This window comes from Ailuropoda melanoleuca, chromosome 17 (genome assembly GCF_002007445.2).
Source record: "Ailuropoda melanoleuca isolate Jingjing chromosome 17, ASM200744v2, whole genome shotgun sequence".
In the NCBI taxonomy this organism is placed as follows: domain Eukaryota; kingdom Metazoa; phylum Chordata; class Mammalia; order Carnivora; family Ursidae; genus Ailuropoda; species Ailuropoda melanoleuca.
In genome coordinates, this window is record NC_048234.1 from 14,483,610 (window position 1) to 14,510,673 (window position 27,064).

Below are 27,064 nucleotides of genomic sequence, written 5' to 3' on the forward strand. Positions count from 1 at the left end.
CTCTTCTCTCTTCTCATGCCAGCACCACACAGTCTTGATTACTGTAGCTTTGGAGGGAATTTTGAAATTGGTAAGTGTCCTCAACTTTGTTCTTCTTTTAAAAGACTGTTTTGGTCATCCGGGTGCTTTGCATTTCATTCAGCATTCCAAGTTCAGCTTGTCAATTTCTGCAGTGAGGTGTGCCGGTACTTTGATAAGGGTTGTGTGAAATCCATAGCACAATTTTCCGTTATTTCTTGAGTCCCATTTCTTTCTTCTAGATTTGATTTCCATCTTGTGGAATTATTATCCTTTTAGTGGCTCAATAAAGGCCTATAGAAATAGTCACTGTTTTTGAAAATGAACATTTTGTCCTTACTCTTGAATGGTTCTAATTTTTCTAAAATGGATCTAAAATTAGAGAGTAAAAGTTATTTTCCTTGAATTCTTTGAAGATACTATCCTATTGTCTTTTGGCAACCCTTGTTGCCCATGAGATGTCTGTTGTCAGTCTAGTGGTTGGTGTTTGGTGGGTTTGGTGGGTTTGGCTTGGTAAATAATCTGTTTCTTTCTCTGAAAACGTTAAGATTGTCCCCTTGTCATTGAGGTACCACAGATATGCTACAATGCTCCCAGATGTGTTTTTGGTTTTTATTAATTCTACTTAGGACTCAATAAGTTCTTTTAATTTGAGGAATCAACTGAGCGCCCTCAGTTCTGAAAAGTGTTCTGTTTTCTTTTTTAATAGCACTTCTTCCCCATTCTGTATATTATTTTTCAAATATTTCATCAAATTCACCATTTTTTTCAGGCAGCTACCATTGAGTGCATCGTTGAGTTTTTAAGATTTTTCAAAAATGATGTTTTTCATGTCTAGAATCTCTGCTCACGCATCGTCTGTGCTGCCCACTCTGTTTTCCTCCCTCCGTGCTCTCTGCCTCGTCCTCCTGTTACCCTGTGAATGTGTTCAGTGTGTCTGTCTGAAACTTCCTTTCCCAACTGTCCGTTGTCCTCAGTGCTCAGACCTGCGCCCTGGCAGGTGAGTCTGCCTCCATCCGTGAGGCGGGGCTTTCAGAACACGTGGTTTCCCACGGCAGCCAATCCCCACAGGCCTGTTCTGTGTTCGCCTTTGCTGGGTCCTTATGGGTTCTGCAGTCCAGACCTGATGCATGGGGTTGTGTGAGACAAGGGGTTCAGGTTTGTCCAGCGCCTCCCACAGCTGACTCTGCCCTGTCCCCATACTCCTGGAGCTGCTCCCAGCTGCTGCTTACTGCCTTCCTCCTCCTCACTCACATGCCGCTCGCGCCTGGCCCACGCCTAATGCTCTGTCACCACATGCTCCAACCCCAGGGGGTCTCCTCGATCCTCACCTTTACTGGCCTCTTGGCAGGACATGGCCCTGTGGCCCCTTCTCCTCGAGCGCTGTCCTCCTTGGAGCTGTGACACCTCCGTCTGCCCGGCCTCCTCTCCTGCTGACCGCTCTCCCTGGGAGTTTGGTCCGTGCTGTCTGTCTGCCCTCAGAGTTCATGTCCGTTCCCCTGGCCTCCCAGATTGCCCCTTGGACAGCAGCTTCGGCCTCCCTCTCCAGCCTCCAGTCCTCTGGGCTCCCAACCCACCTGTCCAACCGGTGCCTCTGTTGGCGCTCCGGGACTTGTGCCTCCCACTGCTGCCCCCCAGGCCTGGACGGGCTGCTCTGATGTCCTGCCACCACCCTTCCCGCCCCCAGCTCTGCTCCCAGCTGTGGGCTTACAGTCTTACCTGCCCCTTTGATGAAAGTCTGTCTCCAGTGTCACCACTGGTGCTATTCTAGCTGGGTTCTGAAGGTCCCTGGTCCCCCGGGCAGTGCCCAGCACACAGCTGCCCCCGGGTCCTATGCTCGGCTTATTTTCCCTGAAGAGGGGTTTGTCTCCATCTGCCGTGTCCTCAGGCCCGACCCCAGCCCTATGCAGGGTGTGATGTTGAGTATTAGGGAGGAGTCTCGGGGAGTGGAGGATGGGCAGGTAGAGCAGGGGAGGAGGGGGAGAGATCTTGCTCACACTTCTGCCTTTCTCTGCCATGGCAGGAGGGTTGGTCTCAGGGTGTCCCCATCCTGGGCCTCCTGGACCTTGAGGCCCGTCTGTGCCCCATGGCTGCCCCGGGAGCCCTGGGCATGGGGCCACAGGCAAGCCCTCCTCCCAGGATGTGGGAGGCATATGGCAGGCGCTGGGGCTGCCTGTCTCTGGCCCCAGGGCCATATCCAGGCCTGTCCCGGAGCTGCAGGGCAGGGGCCCTGGCCGACATGACTCCCGACCCCCACTTTTCCCACAGCGCGGAAGATGTGGTGGTCCGCGTGCCAGGCAGCCAGCTCACGCTGGGCTACATGGAGGAGCATGGCTTCGCTGAGCCCATCCTCGTCCCCAAGAAAGACGGGTTGGGCCTGGCGGTCCCCGCCCCCACCTTCTATGTCAGCGACGTCGAGAACTACGTGGGTGAGTGGCCTGCTTGCTGAAGGCCCCAGCTAGTCCCTGTGCCACATGCTCCCTTCAGGAATTAGACCCCATGTCCCACCAAATGGCGTGTGACCCTGGCCGGTCCCGCCTCAGTTATTCTGCCTGCAAAATGGGGGCGGTCTTGGGGACCTTTTCATTCTGCCAGCTAGAGGGGCCCCTTCCTCTGAGGTTTGTGCTGTGTCCCCCTCAGCCCCTTCTGGGCCAGCCTGGGGCCCGGACTCCCTTGTCCAGCCCAGGACCATCCTCCCTGGATCCTTCCAGTTCCAGCTGTTGCTCTCCTGTCCAGTCTGCCGCGTGTCCCCTGGCAGCTCCCAGTGCTGTGGACGCCCTTGTCGGGGCAGCTCTGGGCAGAGGGCAGTGCTGTGAGGCTGTAACCCCCTGGCAGTGATGCCCGTGGGTCTGCGGCCCATGTGGCCTGGCTCTGAGGCCCTCGTGGTGGCCAGAGCTTGGGCGCTCATGGGGGTGGCTGGGTGGCCAGTGCAGGAGGAGGAAAGACCCTGAGAAAGCAAATGCCTGGGCCCCCCCATGTCAGGGAGAGAGAACGGGCCAGCGTCTGGGCCAGGCGCACCCCTGCAGGGACAGCTAGAATCTAGGGCCTGCCTGCCAGGCGCCAGGCACTCCCGTCTGTGGGCTCGCGGAGCCTGGCCACCCGCCTGAACCGGTGACAGGGCGGGCCCAGCACCTCTGTGCCCGCAGCTGGGGTCTGCGCGGCCCCGGCGGACTGCCGGGAAGGACGAGGCCGTGAGTTCTGTGTGTCTTTCTCCCACTACTTGTGAGTCAGATGGGACGCGCTCGCCCTCGCCAGGTCCTTGGTTATCTGGAACCTCCTGACACCAGTGATTTTTACCCTCACCAACTACAGAACATGCCCGAAAAATGTTTTTCCTTTTACTTATCTGTTTTCAGAATAAGTTGGTGCCCTAGAAATACGTAGGAGTTTTTTGATGTTTTAATTTTTAAAATATGAGCATGTCTCAGGCATTATTTGGGACATGCTTAGACTAACAACGTATTTGTCGTTCGCTTCTCTGAAGTTCAAGTGTGCCTGGCATCCTGTGTTTTTACTCACTGTCGTGGTCACCCCAGCTGAGGCCTGCGTGTTGGCGGCCTCCCGCACCGCGGGGCCCTCGCCGTGGCTGAGGGAGAGAGCCCGCGCCCCAGGGTCCAGGCCCGCTCGGCGGCCTGCCCGGCACCTGCTGCCCTGCTCATGCCGCCTGCCCTGCCCGCAGGCCCGGAGCGGAGCGTGGACGTGACTGACGTCGCCAAGCAGAAGGACTGCAAGATGAAGCTGAAGGAGTTTGTGGACTATTACTACAGCACCAACCGCAAGCGGGTTCTCAACCTCACCAGCCTCGAGTTCTCCGACACCAGGTGAGGGCCCGTCGTGCTGGTTTGCGGCTTCTCTCCTCACGCGTTGTGGCAAACTCAAACAGAGAAGCAGCAGCAAAATGCTGAATTGTCCTCTGGCCCCCCCACCCCACCCCCAGAAAGAGCCGTAGGTTAACAGCATGGGGTCAATTCTCGCAGAACGCACGTGCTCCCATGCGCGCGTGCAGACAGCCACACCCACGCACATGTCCCTACACCCCACGGACACACGCACACGTACGTACCCACTGGCCCACGTGCCCGCACACATCCACGGGCGCACTCTCGAATTCATACCTCCCGCACCACGGGGCCGTGCTGTGCACCTGCTCTTCCCGCCGTCTCAGCCTGAGCCCCACGTGCTGGGCCTGCTTGCTGCTCTTCTCAGGGCGGAGGGTCCGGCATGATACACCGTGGCTGTCTGGGGCCCACCTAGGTCCAGGCTTCTGTGTCCTTGGAGGCTGGCTGGCCGCTGGCCCTGCCCCCGGTGTCCGTACCGGGTACCCCTGCTCTCCCAGGACCACAGCTCTGCGTGGCGTGGCCCCACCTTCCCTGCCCCTCTGTCGAATCCTTGCTGCCCTCCAGCTGGCCCCTCGCACACTGCAGGGCCCGAGTTGTTGACGATGGCTTAGTTTAAGCATGGTTTCACTTTTGGATCCTTTCCATCTTGCCGACTTCTGAAAAGCTCAGGAGATAGCCAAACAGCTCGTGTGCGGAAGGGCAGGTAGGAAAAAGAGTGTCTGGAAGCCTCATGGAGACGGAGAATACAGAGCTGTCCCAGGAGCTCCAATAGGATGTTGTAACTGGGTGCTGGGTTCCGTGTGAGCTTCCTGACAGCAAAGGCATAAAGGGAAATAGGATGGGTTATGGTGTGGGGAGAAAGCCGCCTCCTGTGAGTTCACGAGGGGGATTTCCTCCCAGGCTGAGTTGTGATGGGAGGGCTGCTCTGCCGCCGGAGCACACTTGGGAATGTCGCCACCAGCTTGGTCTGCTGAGAGGTCTTCACAGAGAGCTGCGGGTGGGGCTTTGGCTCGGGCTTTCCCCTTGGGCCTCTCGGGGCCACCCCTTGGCTGGCAGAAATGTGTGCTGCCTCTGGTGTCCGCAGGCCCGATCCAAGGACTGCCGGGGTCACACACACTTCACACCGGGCCGTCGAGCCCCTGGGGCTCTGGTCTGAGAGGGGGAGGGTGGCCTCCACTTCCTCAGTGCGGTCTGTCCCCGGGGACATCGGGTGGGGCTGCAAGGGCTGGGCCTGACCCCACGGGCCATCTGTGGCAGTCTCAGGGTCTGCGGCGTTGGGGACCCTGCAGTGCCTCTCACGTTCCCGGACCCCGGAGGCGCCTGCTGTGACGGATAGAGAGTGATGTGCCTGCTGTCTGTTATGTGGATGTCCGTGATTACCTCTGCTCTGTCGCCCATGGTGGCCTCAGGTGTCTGGGGGCCTAGGATACTGCACCTCCACCCTGGGAGCCCGCAGGGAGGAGCTGGCCTTGGCGGCAGGAGAACGGGCTGGGTTTGCACCCGAGGAGTGGTTAAGCGGGGACAGAAGGGCATTTGTGGCCGTGTTGGGAAGCCCTGGTGTATGGTGTGCAGAGGGCCGAGGGGTCCCAGGGCAGCAGGGCCGGGCCCCTCCCCTGTGGCAGTGCAGGGTCTAGGGCCACCAGGGGCCTGGCCTGGTCGAGGAGGGCTCTGGGGAACAGGGAGGGTCACTAGCTGGGGATAGCCAGAGAGTTAAAGGAAGAGGGCCTGCTGATGGCAGGGCCAGGCGTGTGGCTCGTGACCATCTTGTCCTGGTGGGCATGGCCTTTGATGCAGAGCTGTGCGGTTCTGTCCCTCCTGCAGCAGCGAGGACCAGGCTGTCAGGGCACAGGGGCTGCGGGCTGTGCAACGGTGATGCAGCACCGTGCATTTTAATCAGGACAGTGACATTTCATTGGAAAGGCCACCTTTGCCTTTCCGTGACCTTCTTGGAAAGGAAGAGGCTGGCTTGACAGCGACCTCCAGCCCCTGTGGCCCGCTCTGGAGAGCAGCCGCTTTTCTCCAAGCGATGTCTGGGAGCGCCCGGGCTGCGTGTGGGACATGCCATTTGCCGTCTGCCCCGCCGTGCCCAGCAGCACCCTCCTGGGCCAGCCTGGACCGTTCCTTCCTGCTCTCCAGGGAGGGGCTCTCTCTGGTTCCCCATGAGACACTCGTGTTAGATCCTGCCACGGCCATACCCAGTGGCTGGGCTCCTTCTGCCCCTGTGAACCTTTAGTTTGTCTGTCTGTGGAATGGGAGCGATGCCACATAGCCCGGGGTGAAGAAATAGGCGAGGGATGTTATCACGGAGCCCCTTCCCCGCCGGGCGGTCCGTCACTGGTACCTCTCCTCCTGCCTCCACCCCAGGATGTCCAGTTTCGTGGAGCCGCCTGACATCGTCAAGAAGCTGTCATGGGTAGAGAACTGCTGGCCCGATGACGCGCTGCTGGCCAAGCCCAAGGTGACCAAGTACTGCCTCATCTGTGTGAAGGACAGCTACACCGACTTTCACATCGACTCGGGCGGCGCCTCCGCCTGGTACCATGTGCTCAAGGTAGGCACAGCCGCCTCCACGAGCAGGGCCACCTGTGGTCCCCACGAGCTTCTCCAGGAGGGACGCGGTGTCCAACCCTTGGGAGGCAGAGGGGCAGGGGTGCGTGTCACGTGTTTCCAAGGAGACGGAGGCTCGTGAAGCAATTGGAGGCAGCCCGCTGTCGTGGAGCCCAGGGCTTAGCAGTGTGCAGGCCCAAGGAGGGGAGCGCAGTGCTGGGGGGACTTCCTAGAAGAGGGGCCGAGGGAGCGTGCTGTGCTGGGCCCACACAAGAGCGGGGGCAGGGCTGGGGACTCCTGCCAGGGGGAGGGAGGGGAGCCAGGGGAGAAGGGAGACGTGAAGACAAACGAACAAAGGGACCCTAAGGTTCGGGCTCAGCCGCTGACCGGGGTCTCCTCACACCTGCCTGCACCCGACGTGGGGTGGGCAGCTCAGCTCATGATCCCGGCCCTGGGTCCCGGAGGGCAGAGCGGGCCAGACCCCAGGGCTCTTAGGAGCAGAGCTTTCCTGGAACTCGTCAGGCAGCGGGTCCCAGCTTTGCTGCCCCGTGGCACGCGAGACAGCCCCGGTGTTGCACAAGTACAGCATGTGGGGTGCCGGAGCTCCCGTGCCACACTCGTCCTGGTTCACAAACTGCTAATCACAAGGCACACGTGGCCCCACCTGCAGGGAAGGGACAGTGTTCACGCCCGGACCCCCCTCCGGGACCCCCAGCGTCCTTGGGTTGTGGCGGGCTCTGCCAATGGCCTCTCGTTGGCAGGGGGAGAAGATCTTCTATCTTATCAAGCCAGCTTCGGCCAACATCTCCCTGTATGAGCGCTGGCAGTCGGCCGCAAACCACAGCGAGATGTTCTTTGCCGACCAGGTGGACAGATGCTACAAGTGCACCCTCAAGCAGGGCCAGACGCTCTTCATCCCCTCGGGTGAGCACCCTGTCCCATGCCCCGTAGGCACCGCCGGGCTCCCCGCCTGTCACCTGGCCCTGGGGCCTCCTGCTCCGCCATCACCTGTGGCATGGAGGGGGTAGTGGGCTCCTGGCCGAGGCCCGTGTCCGAGGGCGGTCTAGCCCACTCTCCTGGGCTGTGGCAGCTCTGCCTTGGCCCCTCGCCCTGTGTGTAGGGGTCAGGGGTGCCGGGCAGCCCGACCTGGGGCAGGTGGAGCAGGTTTCTTCAGCTCCTGGGTTAGTGCCAGCCAGGAACGCCAGTGTGGACACAGGCTCTCCTACCGGGAGGGCCCAGCCACTCATCACACGGCGGGAAGGGTGTGTGGGGGCAGCCAGCCAGGGTGGCCGGGGGCACGCTGGAAGATGCCGAGCTCACACTGGCTGGGATCAGGCCAGGCGGTGGCTGAGAGCCCGGCCTGAGAGCGCTGTGAAGGGCCAGCCACGTCCCTGCCTCCCCAGGCTGGATTTACGCCACACTCACACCCGTGGACTGCCTGGCCTTCGCGGGACATTTCCTCCACAGCCTGAGTGTGGAGATGCAGCTGAGGTAAGGGACGCCTGCCCTGGTCCCGCCAGCCGGGGCCCCTGCTGCCAGGCCAGTGCTGGCGCCTCCCTGAGTTCTGGGCACACTGTAGCCTCTTCTGTGGTCCTGCCAGGGCCCCGGGGTGCTGGGGTGGCCCTTGGAGGTGTAGGGTGAATTGAAAGGCCTCTCCCTGGGCACTGGCCCATGGGGCTCGCCCTCACTCAGGGCACTCATTGCTGATGTGGTCCCCTGTTCCACCCTGCCATGCAGGGGAGGCCAGAGTGTGGCCTTGGTGTGGCCTTATCGTGGCTGTGACGTGGGCTCACCCTTAGTGTCACCTGCTCAGAGTCTCGTGCCCTGGACAATTCTTTGCTGTGGTTTCCAGAGCATACGAAGTGGAAAGGAGGTTGAAACTGGGCAGCCTGACTCAGTTTCCCAACTTTGAAACTGCCTGCTGGTACATGGGGAAGCACCTGCTGGAGGCGTTCAAAGGTACGGGTGTGCAGGTTGGCGTCTCTGACTGTGGCTCTGGGTGGCTGATTTGCATGTGGAGCTCAGGGACGTTGGGGCCAGACCATGGGGCGAGCTGAGCCCCGCTGTGCAGTGTGAGGCTGGATGACACCCCGCGGGGCTGTCGATGTTTCAGAAAGAACACTGGGATGTGTGTTCCCAGGCCCGGCTCACGTGACTGCCGGTGGGACTCATTCAGGATGTCAAGAGGCCCGGGGGTCCGCCTGGCTCTGGGCTACCAGCTGAGGGACCCCTGCGGCATCCCTGCCATCCTGGGCTTGGGCGCGTGCTGGGATCCCTGGGGAGTCTTGTGGGAAGGGGTGGGCTCTTTGGGTCCCTGCCGTCCATGGACAGACAGGCGGCCGCCCTCCACCCCAGGCCTTCAGGGTCAGTGCAGCTCCCAGCAGCCGGGCTGCATTCCCAACAGAGCCCTTTGTAGTCTGGCTCTGGTTTGAGATGGGAAAGCTAGAGAGATGGGCCTTGACCTTGGCTGGTCGGGTTCAGTGAAATTTGTCCATCCCCAAAGTCAGATCCCTGAGCTTCACCCTGACAGAGGGCGCACCTGGGAGGGAGCCCCGGGGGCTGGCCTGGGGGCTCCTGGCGGGGAGGTGGGGGGGGCAGTGTAGGCAGAGCCATACCCTGGGGTTGGCCTGATGGGGTGACTGCCGAACAGCCGGGTCCGCCCCTGCATCGGGGGCCCAGAGTAGGCAGTCGGCCTCTGCAGCGAGCTCCCCGCCAGAAGGGAGGCACTCTGTCCCTTTTCTGCGGGGCTCCCCCAGCCCCAAGGGCGTGCCAGAGGCCATGCTTGTCCCTGTGGCCACAGGGGAGTCCCCACTACCACAGCTGTGCAGAGGCCACGTGAGGTGTGGGTGCACCTGTGGCCCCTCACTCTGGTGGCCTGGAGGACAAGCAGAGGGGGAGCTGGGCTGCCTGCCTGAAGGCCCTGGTGGGTGGGTGGTGCGGGAGCCGGTCCTGGCCCTCGCAGGGCATCTCGGACAGGTCCCCGAGGTTCCAAGAGGGACCGTTGACAGTTGGGCAGGTGGCAGTGGGTGGAGGTCCAGCCCTGGCCCAGCCCCCCGCCCACCGCTCGAGGCCCCCCAAAGGCTGCGCACACTCCCCTGACCCAACCCCTTTACCTCCCGCCAGGTTCTCACCAGTCTGGGAAGCAGCTGCCCCCTCATTTAGTCCAAGGAGCTAAAATTCTCAATGGTGCTTTTAGATCATGGACGAAAAAGCAGGTAGGGAGGTGGGCCTGTTGTGTCCCTGAGCTGAGGGGAGCGTGGCTGGTGGGGAGCCCTCCCCCGCGCTGGCCTTTCCTTTGCTGGCTGTCCCCTGCCCACCTGTAGCGGCGGGGAGGTGCTGGAAGCAGTTTCCGGCCTGAGGGATGGGGCTTGGGGGTCCTGGAGAGTCGGTGGGAAGAGGGTGGGTGGTGGAGATGGCGCTGAGTGCACCCGAGGGCCGGGGCAGGGCTGCATTCGGGGCAGGAGATGGGAAGAGCCTCTTGGCCACCCTGGCCAGCCTAGGCATCAGCTCAAAAGTGATGTGGACCTCCCTTGCCACCATGTCCCCCCATTGTGGCCACCATAGCAACATGGCGTTTTACCCCCAAGGTACCCCCAACAGTATGTCCAGTGTCCTCCATGGCCCCCCAGCAGCACTGCCCAGTGCCCCCCATAACCTCCCCAGCAACATTATCCTGTCTCCCACGTGTCCCCCCAGAGGCACTGTCCAGTGCCCCCTATAACCCCCCCAGTAGCACTGCCCTATCCCCCCCATACCCCCCCAGCAGCACTGCCCTGGGACTGACCCCCCCCAAGGCCCCCCCAGCGGCACTCCCAGGGCTGTCCTACAGCCACATCTCTGGCCTCAAGGCCTGGAACCATATCTGGTGTCCCTCCCGCCTCACCTCAGCCATGTGGCCAGAGGTAGCGGCCTTGTGCCTAGGAAGAAGGGATGGCCCACGTCCACTGCCCAGCTGGTGGTGGCCTCGGGCACCTCATCCTCTCTGGGCCTCTGTTACTCCCCCTGTGGAGAGGGGTGGTGGCAGAGCCCTCTTACAGGCTAACGTCTGGCTGCAGTGGGCTGACTCGTGCGGACCCCAGGCAGCCAGTCCCTGCCCGCGGCAGCCCTCGCCCCATGCCTGTCTGGGCTGCAGGGGGTCCTGGGTTGGTAGGCAGGAGACGACTTGGAGGAACAGTGTGGGTGAACCAGGATCCTTGGCAGTCGAGCCTGGTCGGGGACCCTGTGGGTGTGAGGGGGTGGGGCAGCGTGGCCTGGGCAGGTGGACGTCGGCACCCGGATTGGGCAGCTGACCGCTGGCCCTGCATGTACTGCCCTTCAGGCTTTGGCGGAGCATGAGGACGAGCTCCCAGAGCACTTCAAACCTTCCCAGCTCATCAAAGACCTCGCCAAAGAGATCCGCCTCAGCGAGGTAGGACTGACCCAGGGGGCCGCCAGCCCTGCCTGCTCTGGGCTCCCCACCGCTGCCTGCCAGGAATGGCCGTGTCTGAGATTGTTCTCCCCTGACCCTCTGAGGCAGGGTCACTGGCACGATGGGGACCCTGAGGCGCCTGTGGCTGCCCGTGGCCTCCTGGCCGGAGCTCCCCACGTGGGTGGGGCGGGGTCCGGAGGGAGGACAGTTGCAGCCACTGGAAATTCTACTTGTGGGAGCCTGCACTGCCCCCAGCCTCTCCGTGCTGCAGGTGGGACAGCGGTCCCCACCAAGGAGGTAGAGGGGTCAGGTGGCTAATGGCGTAGACGAATGGCACCGTGTCACACGGGTACTGTAGATGACTGTGTCACACGATGGTGTAGATGGGTGTGTGTGTCACACCGTGGTGTAGAAAGATGTGAGTGTGTTGCACAGATGCTGTAGGATAGGTGAGTATGTCACATGGTGTAGACAGATGTGAGCGTGTCACACGATGCTGTAGGACAAATGTGAGCGTGTCACACAATGCCGTAGGATAGGTGTGAGTGTGTCACGGTATAGACAGATGTGAGCGTGTCACACGATGCCGTAGGATAGGTGTGACTGTGTCACAGTGGTATAGACAGATGTGAGCGTGTCACACGATGCAGTAGGATGTGAGCGTGTCACACCGTGGTATAGACAGATGTGAGCATGTCACACGATGCTGTAGGATAGATGTGAGTGTGTCACAGTGGTATAGACAGATGTGAGCATGTCACACGATGCTGTAGGATAGATGTGAGTGTGTCACAGTGGTATAGACAGATGTGAGCGCGTCACACGATGCAGTAGGATGCGAGCGTGTCACACCGTGGCATAGACAGATGTGAGCGTGTCACACGATGCTGTAGGATGTGAGCGTGTCACACCGTGGTGTAGACAGATGTGAGCATGTCACACGATGCCGTAGGATAGGTGTGTGTCACACAGTGGTATAGACAGATGTGAGTGTGTCACACGATGCCGTAGGTTAGATGTGAGTGTGTCACAGTGGTATAGACAGATGTGAGCGTGTCACACGATGCAGTAGGATGTGAGCGTGTCACACCGTGGTATAGACAGATGTGAGCGTGTCACATGATGCTGTAGGATAGGTGTGAATGTGTCAAACGGTGGTATAGACAGATGTGAGCATGTCACACGATGCTGTAGGATAGATGTGAGTGTGTCACAGTGGTATAGACAGATGTGAGCGTGTCACACGATGCAGTAGGATGTGAGCGTGTCACACCGTGGTATAGACAGATGTGAGCGTGTCACACGATGCCGTAGGATAGGTGTGAGTGTGTCACACGATGATATAGACAGATGTGAGCGTGTCACACCATGGTTTAGACAGATGTGAGCATGTCACACGATGCTGTAGGATAGATGTGAGTGTGTCACAGTGGTATAGACAGATGTGAGCGTGCCACACGATGCAGTAGGATGTGAGCGTGTCACACCATGTTATAGACAGATGTGAGCGTGTCACACGATGCCGTAGGATAGGTGTGTGTGTCACATGATGATATAGACAGATGTGAGCGTGTCACACTGTGGTGTAGACAGATGTGAGCGTGTCACATGATGCTGTAGGATAGATGTGAGCGTGTCCCATGGGTGGTATAGATGGATGTGTTGTATGATGGTGTAGGCAGAGGTCCTTTCTGCTGGAGTGTCTCCCACAGCCTGGGCTGAGCCCTCCTGGTGGGAGGGGGTCGGCCACCTCTCCTTCTCCTTTCCCTAGAATGCCTCCAAGGCCGCCCGACCTGAAGTGACCCCAGCCATCTCCTCAGATGAAGTCTGTTTTGGGGACCGGGAGAAAGAGGAGCCCCCATCCCCTATTGAGGCCAGCCCTCCTCTGTCCTTCCTGGAGAAAGTGTCCAAAAAAAAGACTCCCAAAACCGTGAAGATGCCCAAGCCGTCCAAAGTCCCCAAGCCCCCCAAGCCCCCCAAGCCCCCCAAACCACTGAAGCTCAAGGATGGGGGCAAGAAGAAAGGGAAGAAGTGCAGGGGGGCGGCCTCACCCACCATCCCCAACCTCGACCTGCTGGAGGCCCACACCAAGGAGGCGCTGACCAAGATCGAGCCTCCCAAGAAAGGCAAGGTGGGTGGCCTCACCCTCCTGCCTGGGGTCAGAGGGGCTGGCCGGTGGGACGGAGCTGGGTTGCTGTGTCCTGGTGCTAGAGGCTTGGGGTAGGTGGGCTGTGCCCCTGTGAGTTTGGTGCAGTGGGGAGTGAGTCTCACAGTGAAGGCAGTGGTGTCTGTGCTGGGACAGGGGGCACTGCACAGGATCACTTGGGGGGATGAGCTGGCTGAGTCCTCCCTGGGACCCAGGCATTGGCTGAGATGTGAAGGTGGGCCAGGGGAGGACAGTAGGGAGGCGGAAGGGGGATTGATGATGTGGGCAGTTACTTGAGGGGCCTGAGCCCCTACAGGCAGTGAGAGAGGTGGGCCTGGCCCTGGGACCTACCACACCAGAGGCCCTTAGGTGTGGGCTTCAGGGACCATGAGCCCAAGACCAAGCCCCATTGAGTGATTTCCTGCTAGTGGGAGATTGTTACCCACTTCTGGGTGGGGGCGAGGGGGTCAGCGACCACCAGGGCCAGCATCATAGGACTGCAGTGGGGCACGTTGGTTTTCCCTTCCTCAAGGCAAAGAGGGTAGATGAGTGAACGGATGGATGGATGGCAGGAAGCGGGGAGAGAGGGAGGAAGGGGGGAAGGTGGATGGATGGGATGGGTGGATGGATGGATGGATGGATGGTTGGGTGGGTTGTGGATGGGTGGGAGGATGGCGGATGGGTGGGATGGTAGGTGGGCGGGTGGATGGATGGTGGATGGATGGATGGGCTGCTGCATGTGAGCCACTGGGAGGCAGGGCTCTGTGCGTGTGGCTCTTGCTTTGCCCTGTAGCCTTGGGGATCCGTGACCCCTCCCGTGTCCGCTGCTGGGTCATAACCACTGTTTCCTAGGCCACAAAGAGTGTCCTGAGTGTGCCCAACAAGGAGGCGATCAGCTCGCAGAATGACGTGGAGAGACTAGAAATCCGAGAGCAAACTAAGAGCAAGTCAGAAGCCAAGTGGAAGTACAAGGTGTGTGTGTGTGTGTGTGCACGTGGGCCTGCCCTCGGGGGGGCTGTGTTCTGTGAGAAGGGGGTGTACGGGCCGTGCGTGGGCCTGGTGGTATGAGTGGAGGTGTGTGTCCTCGTCTCCCTCTCGGAGTGGACGCACAGCCCTGCTTTGACTTCGCACTCCCTGCAGCTGGACCGTGTCCTGCAGGCCTGGGCCTACAGAGAAGAGGGCTCTTGGATGATGTGCTCAGAGGGAGGGTGCCCTGTCCCACGCCTCTGCCCACTGGTTACCTGCGTGGGCCTCAAGGACGGTCCTGTGTTTGCTTTCCAGAACAGCAAGCCTGACTCCCTGCTGAAGATGGAGGAAGAGCAGAAGCTGGAGAAGTGTCCTCTGTCCGGGAGCAGGGACCCCAAGTTCTCGTTCTCCTTCAACAAGAGACTGCTGGGGTACGTGCACGCTCCTGCACACGCGTCCCTCCCCCATCACACGCGCTCGCACACATCAGACACACGCCCTCCCGGAGGGCAACCGGAGGGCAACCCCCCCTTCTGAGCTGGCAGACCCTCTCCCTGCCTCCCAGGCTGAGAGCTCTGACGGGTGCAGAGGGGCAGGGGGAGAGTGTGACTCCTAGGTGGCTGTTAGCTCAGTTGTCCTGGGCTGGGAGAAAAGAGGTAGGGTGGGTCAGGGTCCTGGCCTTGGGGCCCAGAGGCCAGTGTGAACCCGGTATTCTCAAATGTCCCTAAAATTATGGCTGAGATGGGGGCTATGGAGGAAAGATTTGTGGGGCCTAGGTTTGAGGGGCCTCTGGGGCCTGAGAAATCAGGAGGGCTTCCTGGAGGAGGTGGCATTGAGCTGAGAGGTGGAGCACCCAGCCTCAGGGGGTGTGTGTGTGGGAGTGGGCACATCTGTGTTCTAGACCGTGGAACTGGTGTGTTGTCTGCTGACCAGCTTGGCAGGCTGGCCACCCCTCGCCCGCTGAGAACCCCCAACTGGCTGCGGTCCCTCATGCAGTTGCCTACTGAGTCTGAAGTCGGGGTGGGCGCCGCTCAGTGGGGAAGCAGCGAATCCCAGTGGGAATGGGGCCAGTGTTCTGCCGTAGGCTTCCGTTTCCTCACTGCAGGTGGTGGGGAAACGGGTCAGGGCAGCATCTGGGGAGCCTGGCATGATGGGCCGTTGTTCCTGAGATCTCTTGGCGTTGTGCCGGGGTTGCTCAGCGAGCAGGTGGGATGGAGCTGGTCTGAGGGCCCCATTGCCCTGACCTCATGGCCCTGAGTATGTTGCTGATTGGGCCGAAGCTCAGGTGCTGGGCCCCGGGACTTTGGAAACGGAGGAGGTGGCAGGGGACAGGACCCGAACTGTGTCACAGCTGGGTGTGCTCCTGCTTCACCCACGTCCCAGGGCTCCCTGCCGCCCGGGAGTGGGAACCGTCCCGTTGGGGGCTAACAGAGCCCTGCCCCGGCCCGCTGTCCCCATTGCTGGGCACGGCTGGAGCCCTGTCTCACTCCGAGGGGGGCCCAGCTGAAGGATAGCGGAATTTGTTTTTCCAAAATAGCTCTGCAGGGAACCCCGGGCATTGGTGCTGGCTCCATGTGAAGCCGAGCTGGTGCCGCACCCCAGGGTGGGGGGCAGTGAGGAGCACGCCCTCAGACCGCCCGAGGAAGGGCCGGGCACTCACCGTGTGGGCCATGCGCCGTCCTCACTGGAGCCACAGGTCTGGGACGGGGCCGCGTGCGTGTGGCCAGCTGCTGGTCCTCTGAGACCCAGGCTGGAGCATGGGGGCACTGAACGACCCGCTCGTGCCGTCCCAGCTCCAAGGCCCTCAAGCCGCAGCCCAGCCCCGGCGTGTTTGGGGCTGTGCAGAGCTTCAAGGAGGACAAGCCCCAGCCGGTGCGGGATGAGTACGAGTACGTGTCGGACGACGGGGAGCTCAAGATCGACGAGTTTCCCATCAGGAGGAAGAGGAATGCCCCCAAGAGAGATTTGTCTTGTGAGTGAGGGCGTGAGGGTGGGGAGCGGGCCGTCCTCCCGAGGCCTCTGCCAGACGCACGGGTGCTGTGCTTTCAGTCTTGCTGGATGGGAAGGAGCCGCTGCCCACGCCCGCTACGAAGCCGAAGCTGGATGCGGCACTCTACAAGGTGAGCGCGTCCAAACCGGGCCCAGGAGGCCGAGCCAAGTGTCCATCCCTGTGTCGGGTGGTCCTGCCACGCCCTGGGACGTGGCTGACGGCTTTGCGTGTGAGCTGCAAAAGGGGTCATCTTCTGCGTTGTCTCGGGCGTTTTCGTGGGGAGGGTGGCCTGGGTTCTGGCTGCGGGCCCCACAGAGGAGGGATGGAGACGGGGCATGCGGAGGTCTGCGGGTCTCAGTGAGTGGCCACCCCACCATGAAGAGAAGGAATGGGGGGCACGCAGGGCCAGGCCTTGCCCTGTGCTGTGGGGGCTGAAGTTAGGTCACCTCCAACCCAGGGCACGGAGGCTGTTCCCAAGGAGGCCAGGGTCCCCACAGAGCCACCAGCTGGGGGCTAACTGGGGTCCCTGAGTGTGAGCGTGAGCGCCCCCCTGCTCCCTGCCCAGCCCCACAGCTCCTCTCATATCTGTGGTCAGGAGTGGGGCTCGCGGGGAAACAGGGCAGGGCGTGAAGGCAGCTCCGTCCTCTGGGGCAGGCCTGCAGTCCCGGCGGACAGCTCCGGCGCCCAGCCCCACCCGCGGTGCTCATTACACGTCCTGGCTCTTCACAGACTTTGAGAAACATCTTTTTCTGGCCAAAGGGGAACAGTAGCTCTCTCGCAAACTGCCTCTGACCTGTGGCTTCGTCCCCACAGCAGAGTGACGACTCATCGGACGAGGGCTCACTGCACATCGACACGGACACCAAGCCCGCCCGCAACGCCAAAGTGAAGAAGGAGGGCGTGGGCTCGGCGGCGGGCATCCTGGACCTGCTGCAGGCCAGCGAGGAGGTCGGAGCGCTTGAGTACAACCCCAACAGGTACGGGGGGGGGGCTGGGCCACAGCCAGAGTGGGGTGTGGTTGCTTGAGGTAGTTGGCACATCGGGGCTCCCTGGGCCCCCGTCCAGAGCAGGACCCCGTCCCAGCAGAGGTGGTGCTGGCAGGCCAGGGAGGCGAGTGGGGGCGAGTCCTGCTGGTCCCGAGGGTCTGCGGAGCTCCTGGACGCCCAGACAGGGAGGAGGCTGAGGAGCGGTGGGCGTGGGGCCGTGTGGGAGCCGTCTGAGGGGCTGCGCCACCAGGGGACTTTTGGAGGGGCTGTGCTGCAAGGAGGGGCTGGATCTGCCAGGTTCCCAGATGGCCACACCCAACTGGGGGCACATGGGGACCAGGCCAGACTGTCCCTGAGCGCCGTGTGCGTCCAGGGAGCCTACTCTCTGCAGCCGTGAAGGCCCGGGTAGCAAGGTTCCTCCTGCCCAGGCCTCTGCTTTGAGAGAAATGGATTGATCCCTCCACACTTTGTTGGGGGAAGGGCCTCAGCTCGTTTCTCTGATGATGGTCCCAGTTGAAGTCTCTCTCCATCCAGTCAAACTTTGTTTTTAAGCATTGTGGTCCTTTTTTTTTCACGTGGGATTTTCACAGGTACCACAGACAGATAACCAAGGGGTCAGGGCCTCCCCAGCAGGGGGGCGGGGGGGATCTCCTTCACCATGCGGGCTGGCACCCTGCTAATCCTCAGGACGGCAGCAGACTCCCGCAGCAGGACAGCTTGCTCCAGGCCATGCTGCCGGAAGCAGCGCAGGTGGGACCAGGACCCCCTGCCTGCCTGATGACGAACCGGATGGGGGACCCCCGAAGGTCACCTGTCCTGGGCGTTGACATCCAGGCAGGGGTGACCTGCCCAAGGAAGGCGGGGCCCACGTGGCCTGCGCGGTGCTGGGTCCCCTCGACCTGCCTCCGAGACCGTGTTTCCAGAATGGAGGTCCCAGGGCTGTGTGAGTCCATGGGGAGGCCGCACACCTGGCGGGTGTCAAACAGGGGGGCCCGAAGAGGCGGATTAGGCTGTGCTTGGGAAGGGCTCCTGCAGATCAGATGGCTGTATCTTTTTTCAGGAACGTCTGTTTTGTGCACCGTGCTGCGTTCACAGACAGCCGAGGCGCGTTGTCCCCGGGGTGTGGCGTGGGGCCGGCCGCGTCAGCAGCCCTCTGGATGGGCTGCTTCTGCTGGGTGTTCAGTGCTTTCTGTCCACGTGCAGACGTGGGCTTGTCACGGCACAGGTGTGCTGTGGCAGGACTCTGGCCTGAGGCCCGTTTGCTGGGAGGGGTCTGACCCCCGTTCTATGAGGGCACTGCTGGCTCCGCAGCACCTTGGGGGTGCCTTTCTCCTGGGAGGGACTCTGGCTAGCGGGCAGCTCCGCTAGCCGCTCGTGTTCAGAGCCCAGAGAGGCAGGGTCTCTGCCCCGTGAGCTGCAGGGGCAGCACCAGCGCCGGGACTCCGCGTGGAGCTGGGACACAGGCCCTGCGGCTTGGGCTCTGCGCCAGGGAGGAGGGCGGCCAGTGTGTGGGTGTGCTGCTCACGGCTCTGCAGACACATGTGTGCCCCACGCACGTGTGCACTCACACCCGCCTCCACACGTGCACACGTGCCTGCCAGGCCCACCCCCTCTGCCGGCTGCAGGCAGTTCCTCTCCCCAATCTCCCATTTGGAGAGCAGGTCAGTTTTTGATGGTCCATTTGCTCTGTTTTAAGTTTTCGTTGTTGGGAAAAAAATAGCTGAAAAAACGGAGGGAAATATGTTAATTTCTTGAGGATGGTTTGCTGAGTGTTTACCGCTGGGGGTGAGAGGAGAGGATTTTGGTATGATAATTGGAGGATTAAGAGATTATTTTCCATGTGCGCTGGTTAGACTTTGCTCCTTGATTCACCAGCCCCGTGTGGACAGACCGGCGGCCCGAGCCGCATACAGCCCTGCACTCCACAGGCCTCCCTCTTGGGTGCAGCCAGGCTGGGCTGGGACCATGCGGGTTCCGGGGGTTGGGGGTCTCTCTCAGTGGGTGTCCTGGCCCCCTGCCCTGCTGTCCCTGCGGGAAGTCTGGTGTCTGCCCAGCCTTGAGGCTGGGTGAGGAGGCCCAGAAATCCAGGGCGGGCGGGATGGGGCCACGTCTGTGCCCGAGGGCCGGGTGTAGCGCGTGCTGGGCCAGCTGTGGGCTCCTATGCAGGTCTGTGGTCTGGTGCAGCTGTGATACGCCATGTGCTCCTGGTCGGACCTGGACAGCCCTTTGCCCGCACAGCGTGGACGGGGCTGGCGGCATCACAGGTGGGGCACAGGAGCCAGGAGCTCCCGACTCTGCAGGGGGTCTGACCAGACTTGATTTTCTCACTGTTTTGGCTTTGGAACTGCAGTCCTATTTGGTTCCAGCAGAAACCAGAACAGTGTGGTCCGGTGTGTCTGGAACAGGGCCCAGGGACGTGGTATTTGTGGAGGGCTGCCTGTGGGAGGAGGACAGAGTCCCTGGTCTGGAGCCCAGCAGTGACCGGCACGACAGTGTCTGCCCAAGCTTGCTTCATTGGGCCCCCAGGACCTGCAGGGACGTTCTGTGTCTGCGCTCCCGGGGGCCAACTCCATCTCCCCCAACCGTCCAGCCCCAGGCTTGGGAAGCTCTCATTTCTGTGTGGGGACACATGGCCCCTTTTCATTTTAACGGTCTTACTAAATGTGCTTCAAACACTTGGAGGTGGGATTGGGGGTGGGGAAGGGGTGGCGTGAGATGCAGACAATGCAGATGATGGCGAACCCCCCAGAAGGGCCTGAGTGGACTGACACTTTGGGTGCTGCTCTGGGGTTACGGTAGCCCTGTGGGTGGGTCCATCCTCTGGGGGCTCATGGGGCAGGCAGGAGGGGGCCTGGAGCTCAGACATCAGGGTGGGACCCTGTGGTTGCTCCCTGGGCCTTCTGTGTCTGTGATGGGGGGGAGGGCTAAGCCGGCCTATGGGTCCCCCTCACCATGCCTGGCTCCTGGTCCTGTCTCCTGGGGATCCATGGAGTGGAGGGAGAGTCTGCTCAGAGTGCCCAATGCAGCGGTTGGCTGGGGGCCCTGCAGGCCAGGGTGGGCTGTCTTATCTCCCATGGCCCAAAGCCTGGAGTGATGGGCGAGGGCCAGAAACGGCTCCTGAGGCGAGATGACTGCTGGACCAGGGCCACTGGGAGCTGCCTGGGCTGGTAGCTGAGGAGGTCCTGTGAGGAGGCCCAGCAGGATCCCATGGGAGGGTCTGCAGGGATGAGGAGGAGAGCAAAGTTTCCAGAGGAGTCCAGGCCTGGGCTTTGAGAGCTCTCCCCATCCAGCTGTGTCCAGGACCCTGCTGTGCACGGGGTGGCGGGCAGTGGCAGGGGAGCCCTGCCCACCCTTCCAGAGCCCAGACCAGCAGAGAACACGGTGCCAGGTAGTGGCATAGCCTTACTGGGTATCTCAGAAGCCAAAGCAGGTCCTGGAGGGAGGGGAGCTGGTGCAGCTGGGAGGAGGTGCTGGGGGGTAGGTGTGGGGCAGGCAAAGAAGGCGTGGCAGGGCACTGAGGGCAGCAGTGCCTAGAACTGGAGGGTAGCGAATGCTGGGGTCAGGTCGGCGGGAGGTGGCATTGGCAAAGCTGGGCCCCCATGGGGGTGGCTGAGAGGAGCTGAGCTGGGGCTGATCTGACGTGTGGCCATCAGGTAAAGAACAGGTGAGAGGGAGCAGTTGTGATCAGAGACAGGAACGGGCACCCCTTTCTCTCTGCCCCCTTCCTCTCTCTCACTTCTCCCTGTGTCCCCTCTCCACGCCTTTCTCTGTCCCTGTAGAGTGTGGGGGCATTTCTAAGTGGGAGTCATCAGCTACCACCGTGCTGCTCCCCATGCTCTCTTCTGGCCACTGGGTGGGAGGGTGCATGGGCTGTGGACTGTGGGCCCTGGGCTGTGAGCTGAGTGCTGTGGGCCGTGGACTGAGTGCTGTGGGCTATGGGACATGGGCTGTGAGCTGAGTGCTGTGGGCTGTGGGACATGGGCTGTGGGCTGAGTGCTGTGGGCCGTGGGCTGAGTGGCATGGGTTGTGGGCTGTAGGCTGAGTGCTGTGGGCCATGGGCTGAGTGCTATGGGCTGTGGGTCGTGGACTGAGTGCCATGGGCTGAGTGCTGTGGGCTGAGTGCCATAGCCGTGGGCTGGGCCATGGGCTATAGGCCGTGGGCTATAGGCTGGTGGCATGGGCCATGGGCTGTGGGCTGAGTGCTATGGGCCATGGGCCGTGGGCTGAGTGCCGTGGGCTGTGGGCTGAGTGCCATGGCCGTGGGCTGAGTGCCATGGCCGTGGGCTGGGCCATGGGCTATGGGCCGTGGGCTGTGGGCTGGTGGCACGGGCCATGGGCCATGGGCTGAGCACTATGGGCTGTGGGCTGAGTGCCGTGGGCTGAGTGCCTATCTCTCTGTGCCTCCAGCCAGCCCCCGGCCTCCCCCAGCACGCAGGAAGCCATTCAGGGAATGCTGTCCATGGCCAACCTGCAGGCCTCTGACTCCTGCCTGCAGACCACGTGGGGCGCCGGCCAGGCCAAGGGCAGCTCACTGGCGGCCCACGGTGCCCGGAAGAACGGGGGTGGCGGCAAGAGCGCGGGCAAGCGGCTGCTGAAGAGGGCGGCCAAGAGCAGCGTGGACCTGGATGATTACGAGGAAGAGCAGGACCACCTGGACGCCTGCTTCAAGGACTCAGACTACGGTGAGCCTGTGGCGGGCGCGGGCCTGCCGCCGGGGAGGGACCTCTCCGCGGTGCTGCTGGGGCTCGTCTCCGTGCGCAGACCTTGGCCCTTCTTTAGGAGATAGGAAAGTCAGCTCTCAGAAGCGGGTAACTCAGTGGAGGGCACGCCATTGTCACCACTCAGAAGAACACCCTCCCTGACCCCGGCCCCGGCGTCTCCCTGTCTGCCTGCGTCGTGTCCTGGGTGCGGGCCGTCCTTCAGGGACTCTTCACGGCACGTTCATGCTGCAGCCGGAGTCGGGGCCGGCCGCCACACGTGCTCGCTGTCAGCTGCTCGCAGACGCCTGGTGGCTTCCTGCTCTTGGCCACTGTGGACGCTGCTGCTGTGAACGTTGGTGCGGGGGTTTTGTGTTGCCGTGGCCGTGGTGCCCTCAGGCATGGACCTGGGAGGGGGCGTTGCTGAGGGTCGATACCTGTCTTGCCTTCTGAGGCCCGGCGCAGCCATCCCCCACGTGGCCATACAGTCACAGACACGTTGAGACCCCATCCACCCCGTCTCTGAGTGACCCACATCTGAGGAGGGCAGAGCAGGGACCCTGAGGGCATGACCCCTCACCCCCCACCCCACCACAGCCCTCTCGGCCTTGCACTCGGGGCTCCAGGCCACTCTGGGGGAGGGGCTCAGGAATGCGCACCTGCCTGAACACCTTGGCCCACCCCTCAGTGATGTGTAGGATGCCCCAGGGCCTGGGATGTGCTGGTCTGCCTTCAGTCCACAGGCCCGAGCTCACACTCCTGTCCCTAGAGAGCCCTCCTGAAGGGAGGCTGGCCCAGCCTCATCTGTTGGACAGACAGAATGACAGCGGGGAGTGCCTTTTCTGGGCTCCCTTGGGGGGCAGGGTGGGCCCTGGATGGAAGGACACAGCAGTAGTGGGGGCACCTGGGAGTCACCCAGGGCTCCTGGACGGGGCTCCCTTCTCAGGAGACTCGCTGGGGTGGCAGCCTCCAGTGGACATGGGATGTTTTCTTCTCTGACAGCAGCAGAGAAAGGGGCGCTCTGGGAGGCACACTGGATACTACAGCCAGACTGGGGCAGTGCCCACAGGGGCTGCCGGGGCCTCTTGTCTGTCCAGTCCCTGCCCTCCCTGGGTCTTGGGAGGCCCTCAGCCAGGTGGTTCAGGGGCTGCCTGCACCCGTGCGTGTGGTAGCGGTGCTGGGAGGGACAGCGGCCCATAGGTCTGCTGGCTTCGAAAGCCCCCATCTCCCCGTGGCACCACTGGCTCAGGTCTTTCTCCCCCTGCCCCCCTAGTTTACCCCTCCCTGGAGTCTGACGAGGACAGTCCGGTCTTCAAGTCCCGGTCCAAGCGGAGGAAAGGCTCTGATGACGCTCCCTACAGTCCCACAGGTAGTGCCGGGAGCTGGCCAGTGCGTCCCCGGCCCGTCCTTCTGGCTTAAAGGCTGCAGGCGCCCTGGCTCTGAGGGGCACTGGGGGGGCTGGCTGCCTGTGGGAGCCTAACTGAGGCTGCACTTTTCCCCTCAAAGGCACCCCAGCTCCTGCGAGTGGGGTGGGCAGTGGGGGGCTCCCTGCGGGGTCTGGCCCCTCACTTAGTTTGTCGTGAGTGAGCAGCCCTAGGAAGGCCATCTTTGCACATGGTTGGGTCATGGCAGCCCATGGGGTGGGGGTCTTGTCCACTTTCTCCTGTCTTGCTGGCATGGGTGTCCTTCACATCGGGGCTCATGCTGACTCTCCCTGAGTTGTGAAGTGTGCTGAGACTCAGGGACAGATGGGGGCAGGGCTGAGGGGGCTGGGGTGGGGGTGGGTGTCCAGGGGATGGGCAGCTGCTCGAGGCAGGCTGACGTTCTCTCCTGCAGCAAGGGTCGGCCCATCGGTGCCAAGGCAGGACAGGCCTGTGCGCGAGGGCACCAGAGTGGCCTCCATCGAGACTGGGCTGGCAGCTGCCGCAGCCAAGCTGTCCCAGCAGGTGAGGAGGAGCCCTGCCTGGGCTTGGGCTCCCCACATGCCCAGCCCACCCAGGTTGTGAGCTGTCACAGGCTTGGGGACACCCCCTGGGAGTGGGGAGCTGGGGAGCTGTGAGCTGGCAGCACGTCTCCTGGCAGGTCAGAGGTGGTGGGGGTGATGGGGGAGGGGACGTGTCCCCTGCGGCTGAGTGCTGGGGCCACGTCCCTTCACACAGGGGGCATGCTGGTCCCCCGCACAGCCCCAGCGCTGCTCAGGGGTTCATGGTGAATGGGTGTGGGGCTTGGGCGCGGGCCCAGCCCTTTCTGCTGCTGGGGGCCAGCTCCCTAGCATCTGAAGCCGGCCCCTACGCTTTGTTCAAAGGAGGAGCAGAAGAGCAGGAAGAAAAAGAACACGAAAAGGAAGCTGGCTCCGAGCACTCCCTCCCCCTCCGTCTCCGCCTCGGCCTCCGCCTCCACCAGCACCACCTCGGCCTCCACCACCTCGGCCTCCACCACCCCGGCCTCCACCACCCCGGCCTCCACCACCCCAGCCTCCACCAGCACAGCCAGCAGCCAGGCCTCACAGGAGGGCAGCTCACCCGAGCCCCCGCCTGAGGCACACAGCAGCAGCCTGGCGGACCACGAGTATACCGCCGCCGGAACCTTTGCAGGGGCCCAGGCTGGCCGTGCCTCCCAGCCCATGGCCCCTGGGGTCTTCCTCACGCAGAGGCGGCCTTCTGCGTCATCCCCCAACAACACCGCTGCCAAAGGTACCGTGCCCGCGTGCCCCAGCAGCCCTGTTCTGACTCTACCCTAGGTGACTGCAGGCCTCCTTCCTCTGTCCCACTGTGGCCCTGGGTCTGTAGCTACGGTCACTCACAGGCTGGAGGCTGGGCCGTTGCCTCGGCTTTGGGGCCTGGCTTGGACTCAAGGTGTGGTCAGCAGTTTGCTGAGGGTTCGCTGGGAGACGCTGGAGGGGATCCAGGCTCCCCTGGGCGATTTGGCGGTGGGACTGCCGACTAGGTCCCTTGGATCCCCACTGTCACCCCCAGGCCCCCGATCTGCCTGCACCCTGGCCATGAAGCCCAGCCGGCCATGGACGCAAGGAGCGTGGCTCCTGCTGCCAGGAGGTGGGACGGGCCTCACTCTGGAGTACTGCTGTCCCCCATTCTTGTCACCACAGCCTCTAAGCAGGGCACTTTGTTGGCCCCTGGTGGTTTTGCAGGGTCTGGAGCACCCGGGGCTCAGGTCCAGCAGGCCCATCTTCCAGAGAAGATGGGGGCTCAAGGAGGGGCTCCTCTGGCCTCTCCCTCACCTGGCATTTTCCTGTCTCCTCCTCTGCCTGCAGGAAAACGTACAAAGAAGGGCATGGCCACCGCCAAGCAGAGGCTTGGGAAAATTTTGAAAATTCATCGGAACGGAAAACTGCTCCTTTAAAGTTTGGAAAGCCAGGATCCTTCCGCTCCGCTCAGGACCCCCGGAGCCCCGCTAGAACATCAGCCCCCAGGAGGGTGGCCACGCTGCCTCACCCCGGGGAGGGCCTGGCCCCCTCCCGGCCACCACTCCCCCCATACGAGCATCTGTTGCTTCAGCAGGCAGAGCTCACCGATGTGGACAGACGTCCTTTCTCAAGTTGCTTAGAGTGACCAGTTCCCGAAACTCAGCCCTGCCCGTTTGAGGACCATTCCAGTTTCAGGAGAGCCTCCGGGCACCCTTGAGTGTGGGTGTGATTGCAGGGCTTCTGCAGCTCTGCTGGGAGCACGAGTCCTTTGAGGAAGGAGGAGTGAGCCAATGCTCACCAGGCCCAGAGTCTGAGCTGGCCACAGGCTGGTAGCCTCCAGAGGCTTAAAAAAGGCAAAGAACACTAGAGAGGAAGAGGAGGAGAAAGTGGGGACTTCTGTGCCCCCCTGCTCTTCCCGAGTGATTCTCAGACAGTCCAGAGAGCGTGCAGCCGGGCCAGGAGAGGGGCCTCTGTGCTCCCCGGCCGGCGGGTGGCGGGCCAGATGGTGGTTGTTGTGCCCCAAACGGCCGGGGCCTTTCTCGGGAAGCTGGGGCCGGCAGCAGGGTCAGTGTGCTAGTGGATGGGGGTGCCATCATGGGGTCCCCCCAGAAGGGTCGGGCCCAGCCACGACACGGGGCCTAGGGGCCCAGGCTAAGCCATGAGGGTGGGCCCCGTGCTGCCCCACCGGCTACACTCCGAGAAGCACTTCTCAGCTGAGGCACCCCGCCTGGAGGGGCGGATGGCGGCGGGGCGGCCCAAGGACACGGGGCCCGGCACGTCTGTCTTGTCATCTGTCCGTGTTTGGTGTCGAGTCCCTGGGTGGACCCCGGACCGAACGTCCACCCGTCGACATGGAGGGGCTGGAGTTGTTTCTCAGGCAATCCTGTATTTTAATTTTAGATGTATCTCCTGAAGCATATTTTTCATAGAATGTAGCGTGTAAATAGCTTTTTAAATAACTTCTTTTTTATAAGAGTAAAAGTATCTTTAGGAATTTCTTTCTAGAGGGTCCGTCATTAACATTTATACGAGTTTTTTGCCGAGTATGACGAACACTTGGGTTTGCCTTCCTTCTTTCTGTTTACTGTCCCTGTTGGTGTTACTTTTTTCTTTTAGGAACTAAGGTATTGCCTGAAAAACAAGTGGTGTCTGTGGAGCCTTCTGTCTGTCTTTGCAGCAGCAAACCGTGCGCGCCAGACCCGCTCCGACGCGGCGGGAGAGGGCTCTTTGACTCAGACACCAGCTCTTTCTTTCCTTCTCGTTGGCGAAGGGGGTGGGGATGCGGTTATTTTACTTAGCACCTTGTGGAGTGTTTCTGTGTTTTGTGATGCTGTAATTTATTAATGTTTGTAGCTTTTTATATTTGTACATTTCTTATGAGCTTTGTTTATACGCCCGTCCCTGGGCGCTGTGTCCGCGAGGCCCGGCCCCGAGGCTGGCGGGCGAGCTCGCCGGGCGCCAGCTGCGCCCACTGTGCCGTCCTGGCGTCCGCGAAGCTTCCTTTCCCGTCCTTGTTGAACATTTATATAATCTAACCCGGCCATCAAGCTGTTCTCTCTCTCTCTCTTTTGTTTTTTAAAGTTTATTATTATTATTATTTGGCAACATGTACATTTCTAACAAAGTTTACCGTGGCTATTAAAGTGTTTTATTTCCCAATTCATATTACTCTTGTATTGAGTCCATGAGGTCTAAGGCAGCTTAGATCAAAGTTTTAAAAGAGTAAAAATATTTCAGGTTTTGTACAGAACCATGTCTGTGTCATTCCTGCTCTCCTGCCAGCGTCTGCCCCCGCGGTAGGGGTGGCGGGAGGGAGCCCCGGGGTTGGGGTGCAGGCCCAGGCTGGGCGGCCAGCATTCTCCTCGGGAAGCGGGCACCGCCCTGCACCCCAAAGCCACAGCACCCCAGGCCAGCCTGCAGGAGCGGCCGGAAGAGCGCGTGGGGGCAGGCAGCTTTCAGAGGCCCTACAGCCACAGCCCTGAGCACCCTCGGGGGCCTCCAGAACCACCTCGAGCTCACAGGTCACAGGTGTGCGGTTTAGCT

General features: G+C 61.6%; 1 protein-coding gene across 5 annotated transcripts in view; it reads left to right on the top strand.

The window, feature by feature from the left end:
* Positions 1-26,771, top strand: part of PHF2 (PHD finger protein 2) — a 56,556-nt gene extending 29,785 nt beyond the window's left edge. For 2 of the 5 annotated variants that reach the window (XM_034646654.1, XM_019808111.2), the window contains exons 4-22: positions 2,287-2,447; positions 3,698-3,839; positions 6,222-6,408; positions 7,166-7,328; positions 7,808-7,895; positions 8,257-8,363; positions 9,528-9,619; positions 10,723-10,812; positions 12,584-12,943; positions 13,811-13,930; positions 14,240-14,355; positions 15,718-15,896; positions 15,974-16,044; positions 16,728-16,891; positions 21,308-21,582; positions 22,871-22,966; positions 23,434-23,543; positions 23,903-24,290; positions 24,869-26,771. In XM_034646654.1, coding sequence (XP_034502545.1) covers positions 2,287-2,447; positions 3,698-3,839; positions 6,222-6,408; positions 7,166-7,328; positions 7,808-7,895; positions 8,257-8,363; positions 9,528-9,619; positions 10,723-10,812; positions 12,584-12,943; positions 13,811-13,930; positions 14,240-14,355; positions 15,718-15,896; positions 15,974-16,044; positions 16,728-16,891; positions 21,308-21,582; positions 22,871-22,966; positions 23,434-23,543; positions 23,903-24,290; positions 24,869-24,957 — 2,998 coding nt within the window. In that variant the 3' untranslated portion in view covers positions 24,958-26,771. Of the gene's footprint in view, positions 1-22; positions 71-2,286; positions 2,448-3,697; positions 3,840-6,221; positions 6,409-7,165; positions 7,329-7,807; positions 7,896-8,256; positions 8,364-9,527; positions 9,620-10,722; positions 10,813-12,583; positions 12,944-13,810; positions 13,931-14,239; positions 14,356-15,717; positions 15,897-15,973; positions 16,045-16,727; positions 16,892-21,307; positions 21,583-22,870; positions 22,967-23,433; positions 23,544-23,902; positions 24,291-24,868 lie in introns of all 5 variants that reach the window. The other 3 variants (XM_034646656.1, XM_019808112.2, XM_034646655.1) reach the window with 3 other exon arrangements.
* Positions 26,772-27,064: the final 293 nt, after the last annotated feature.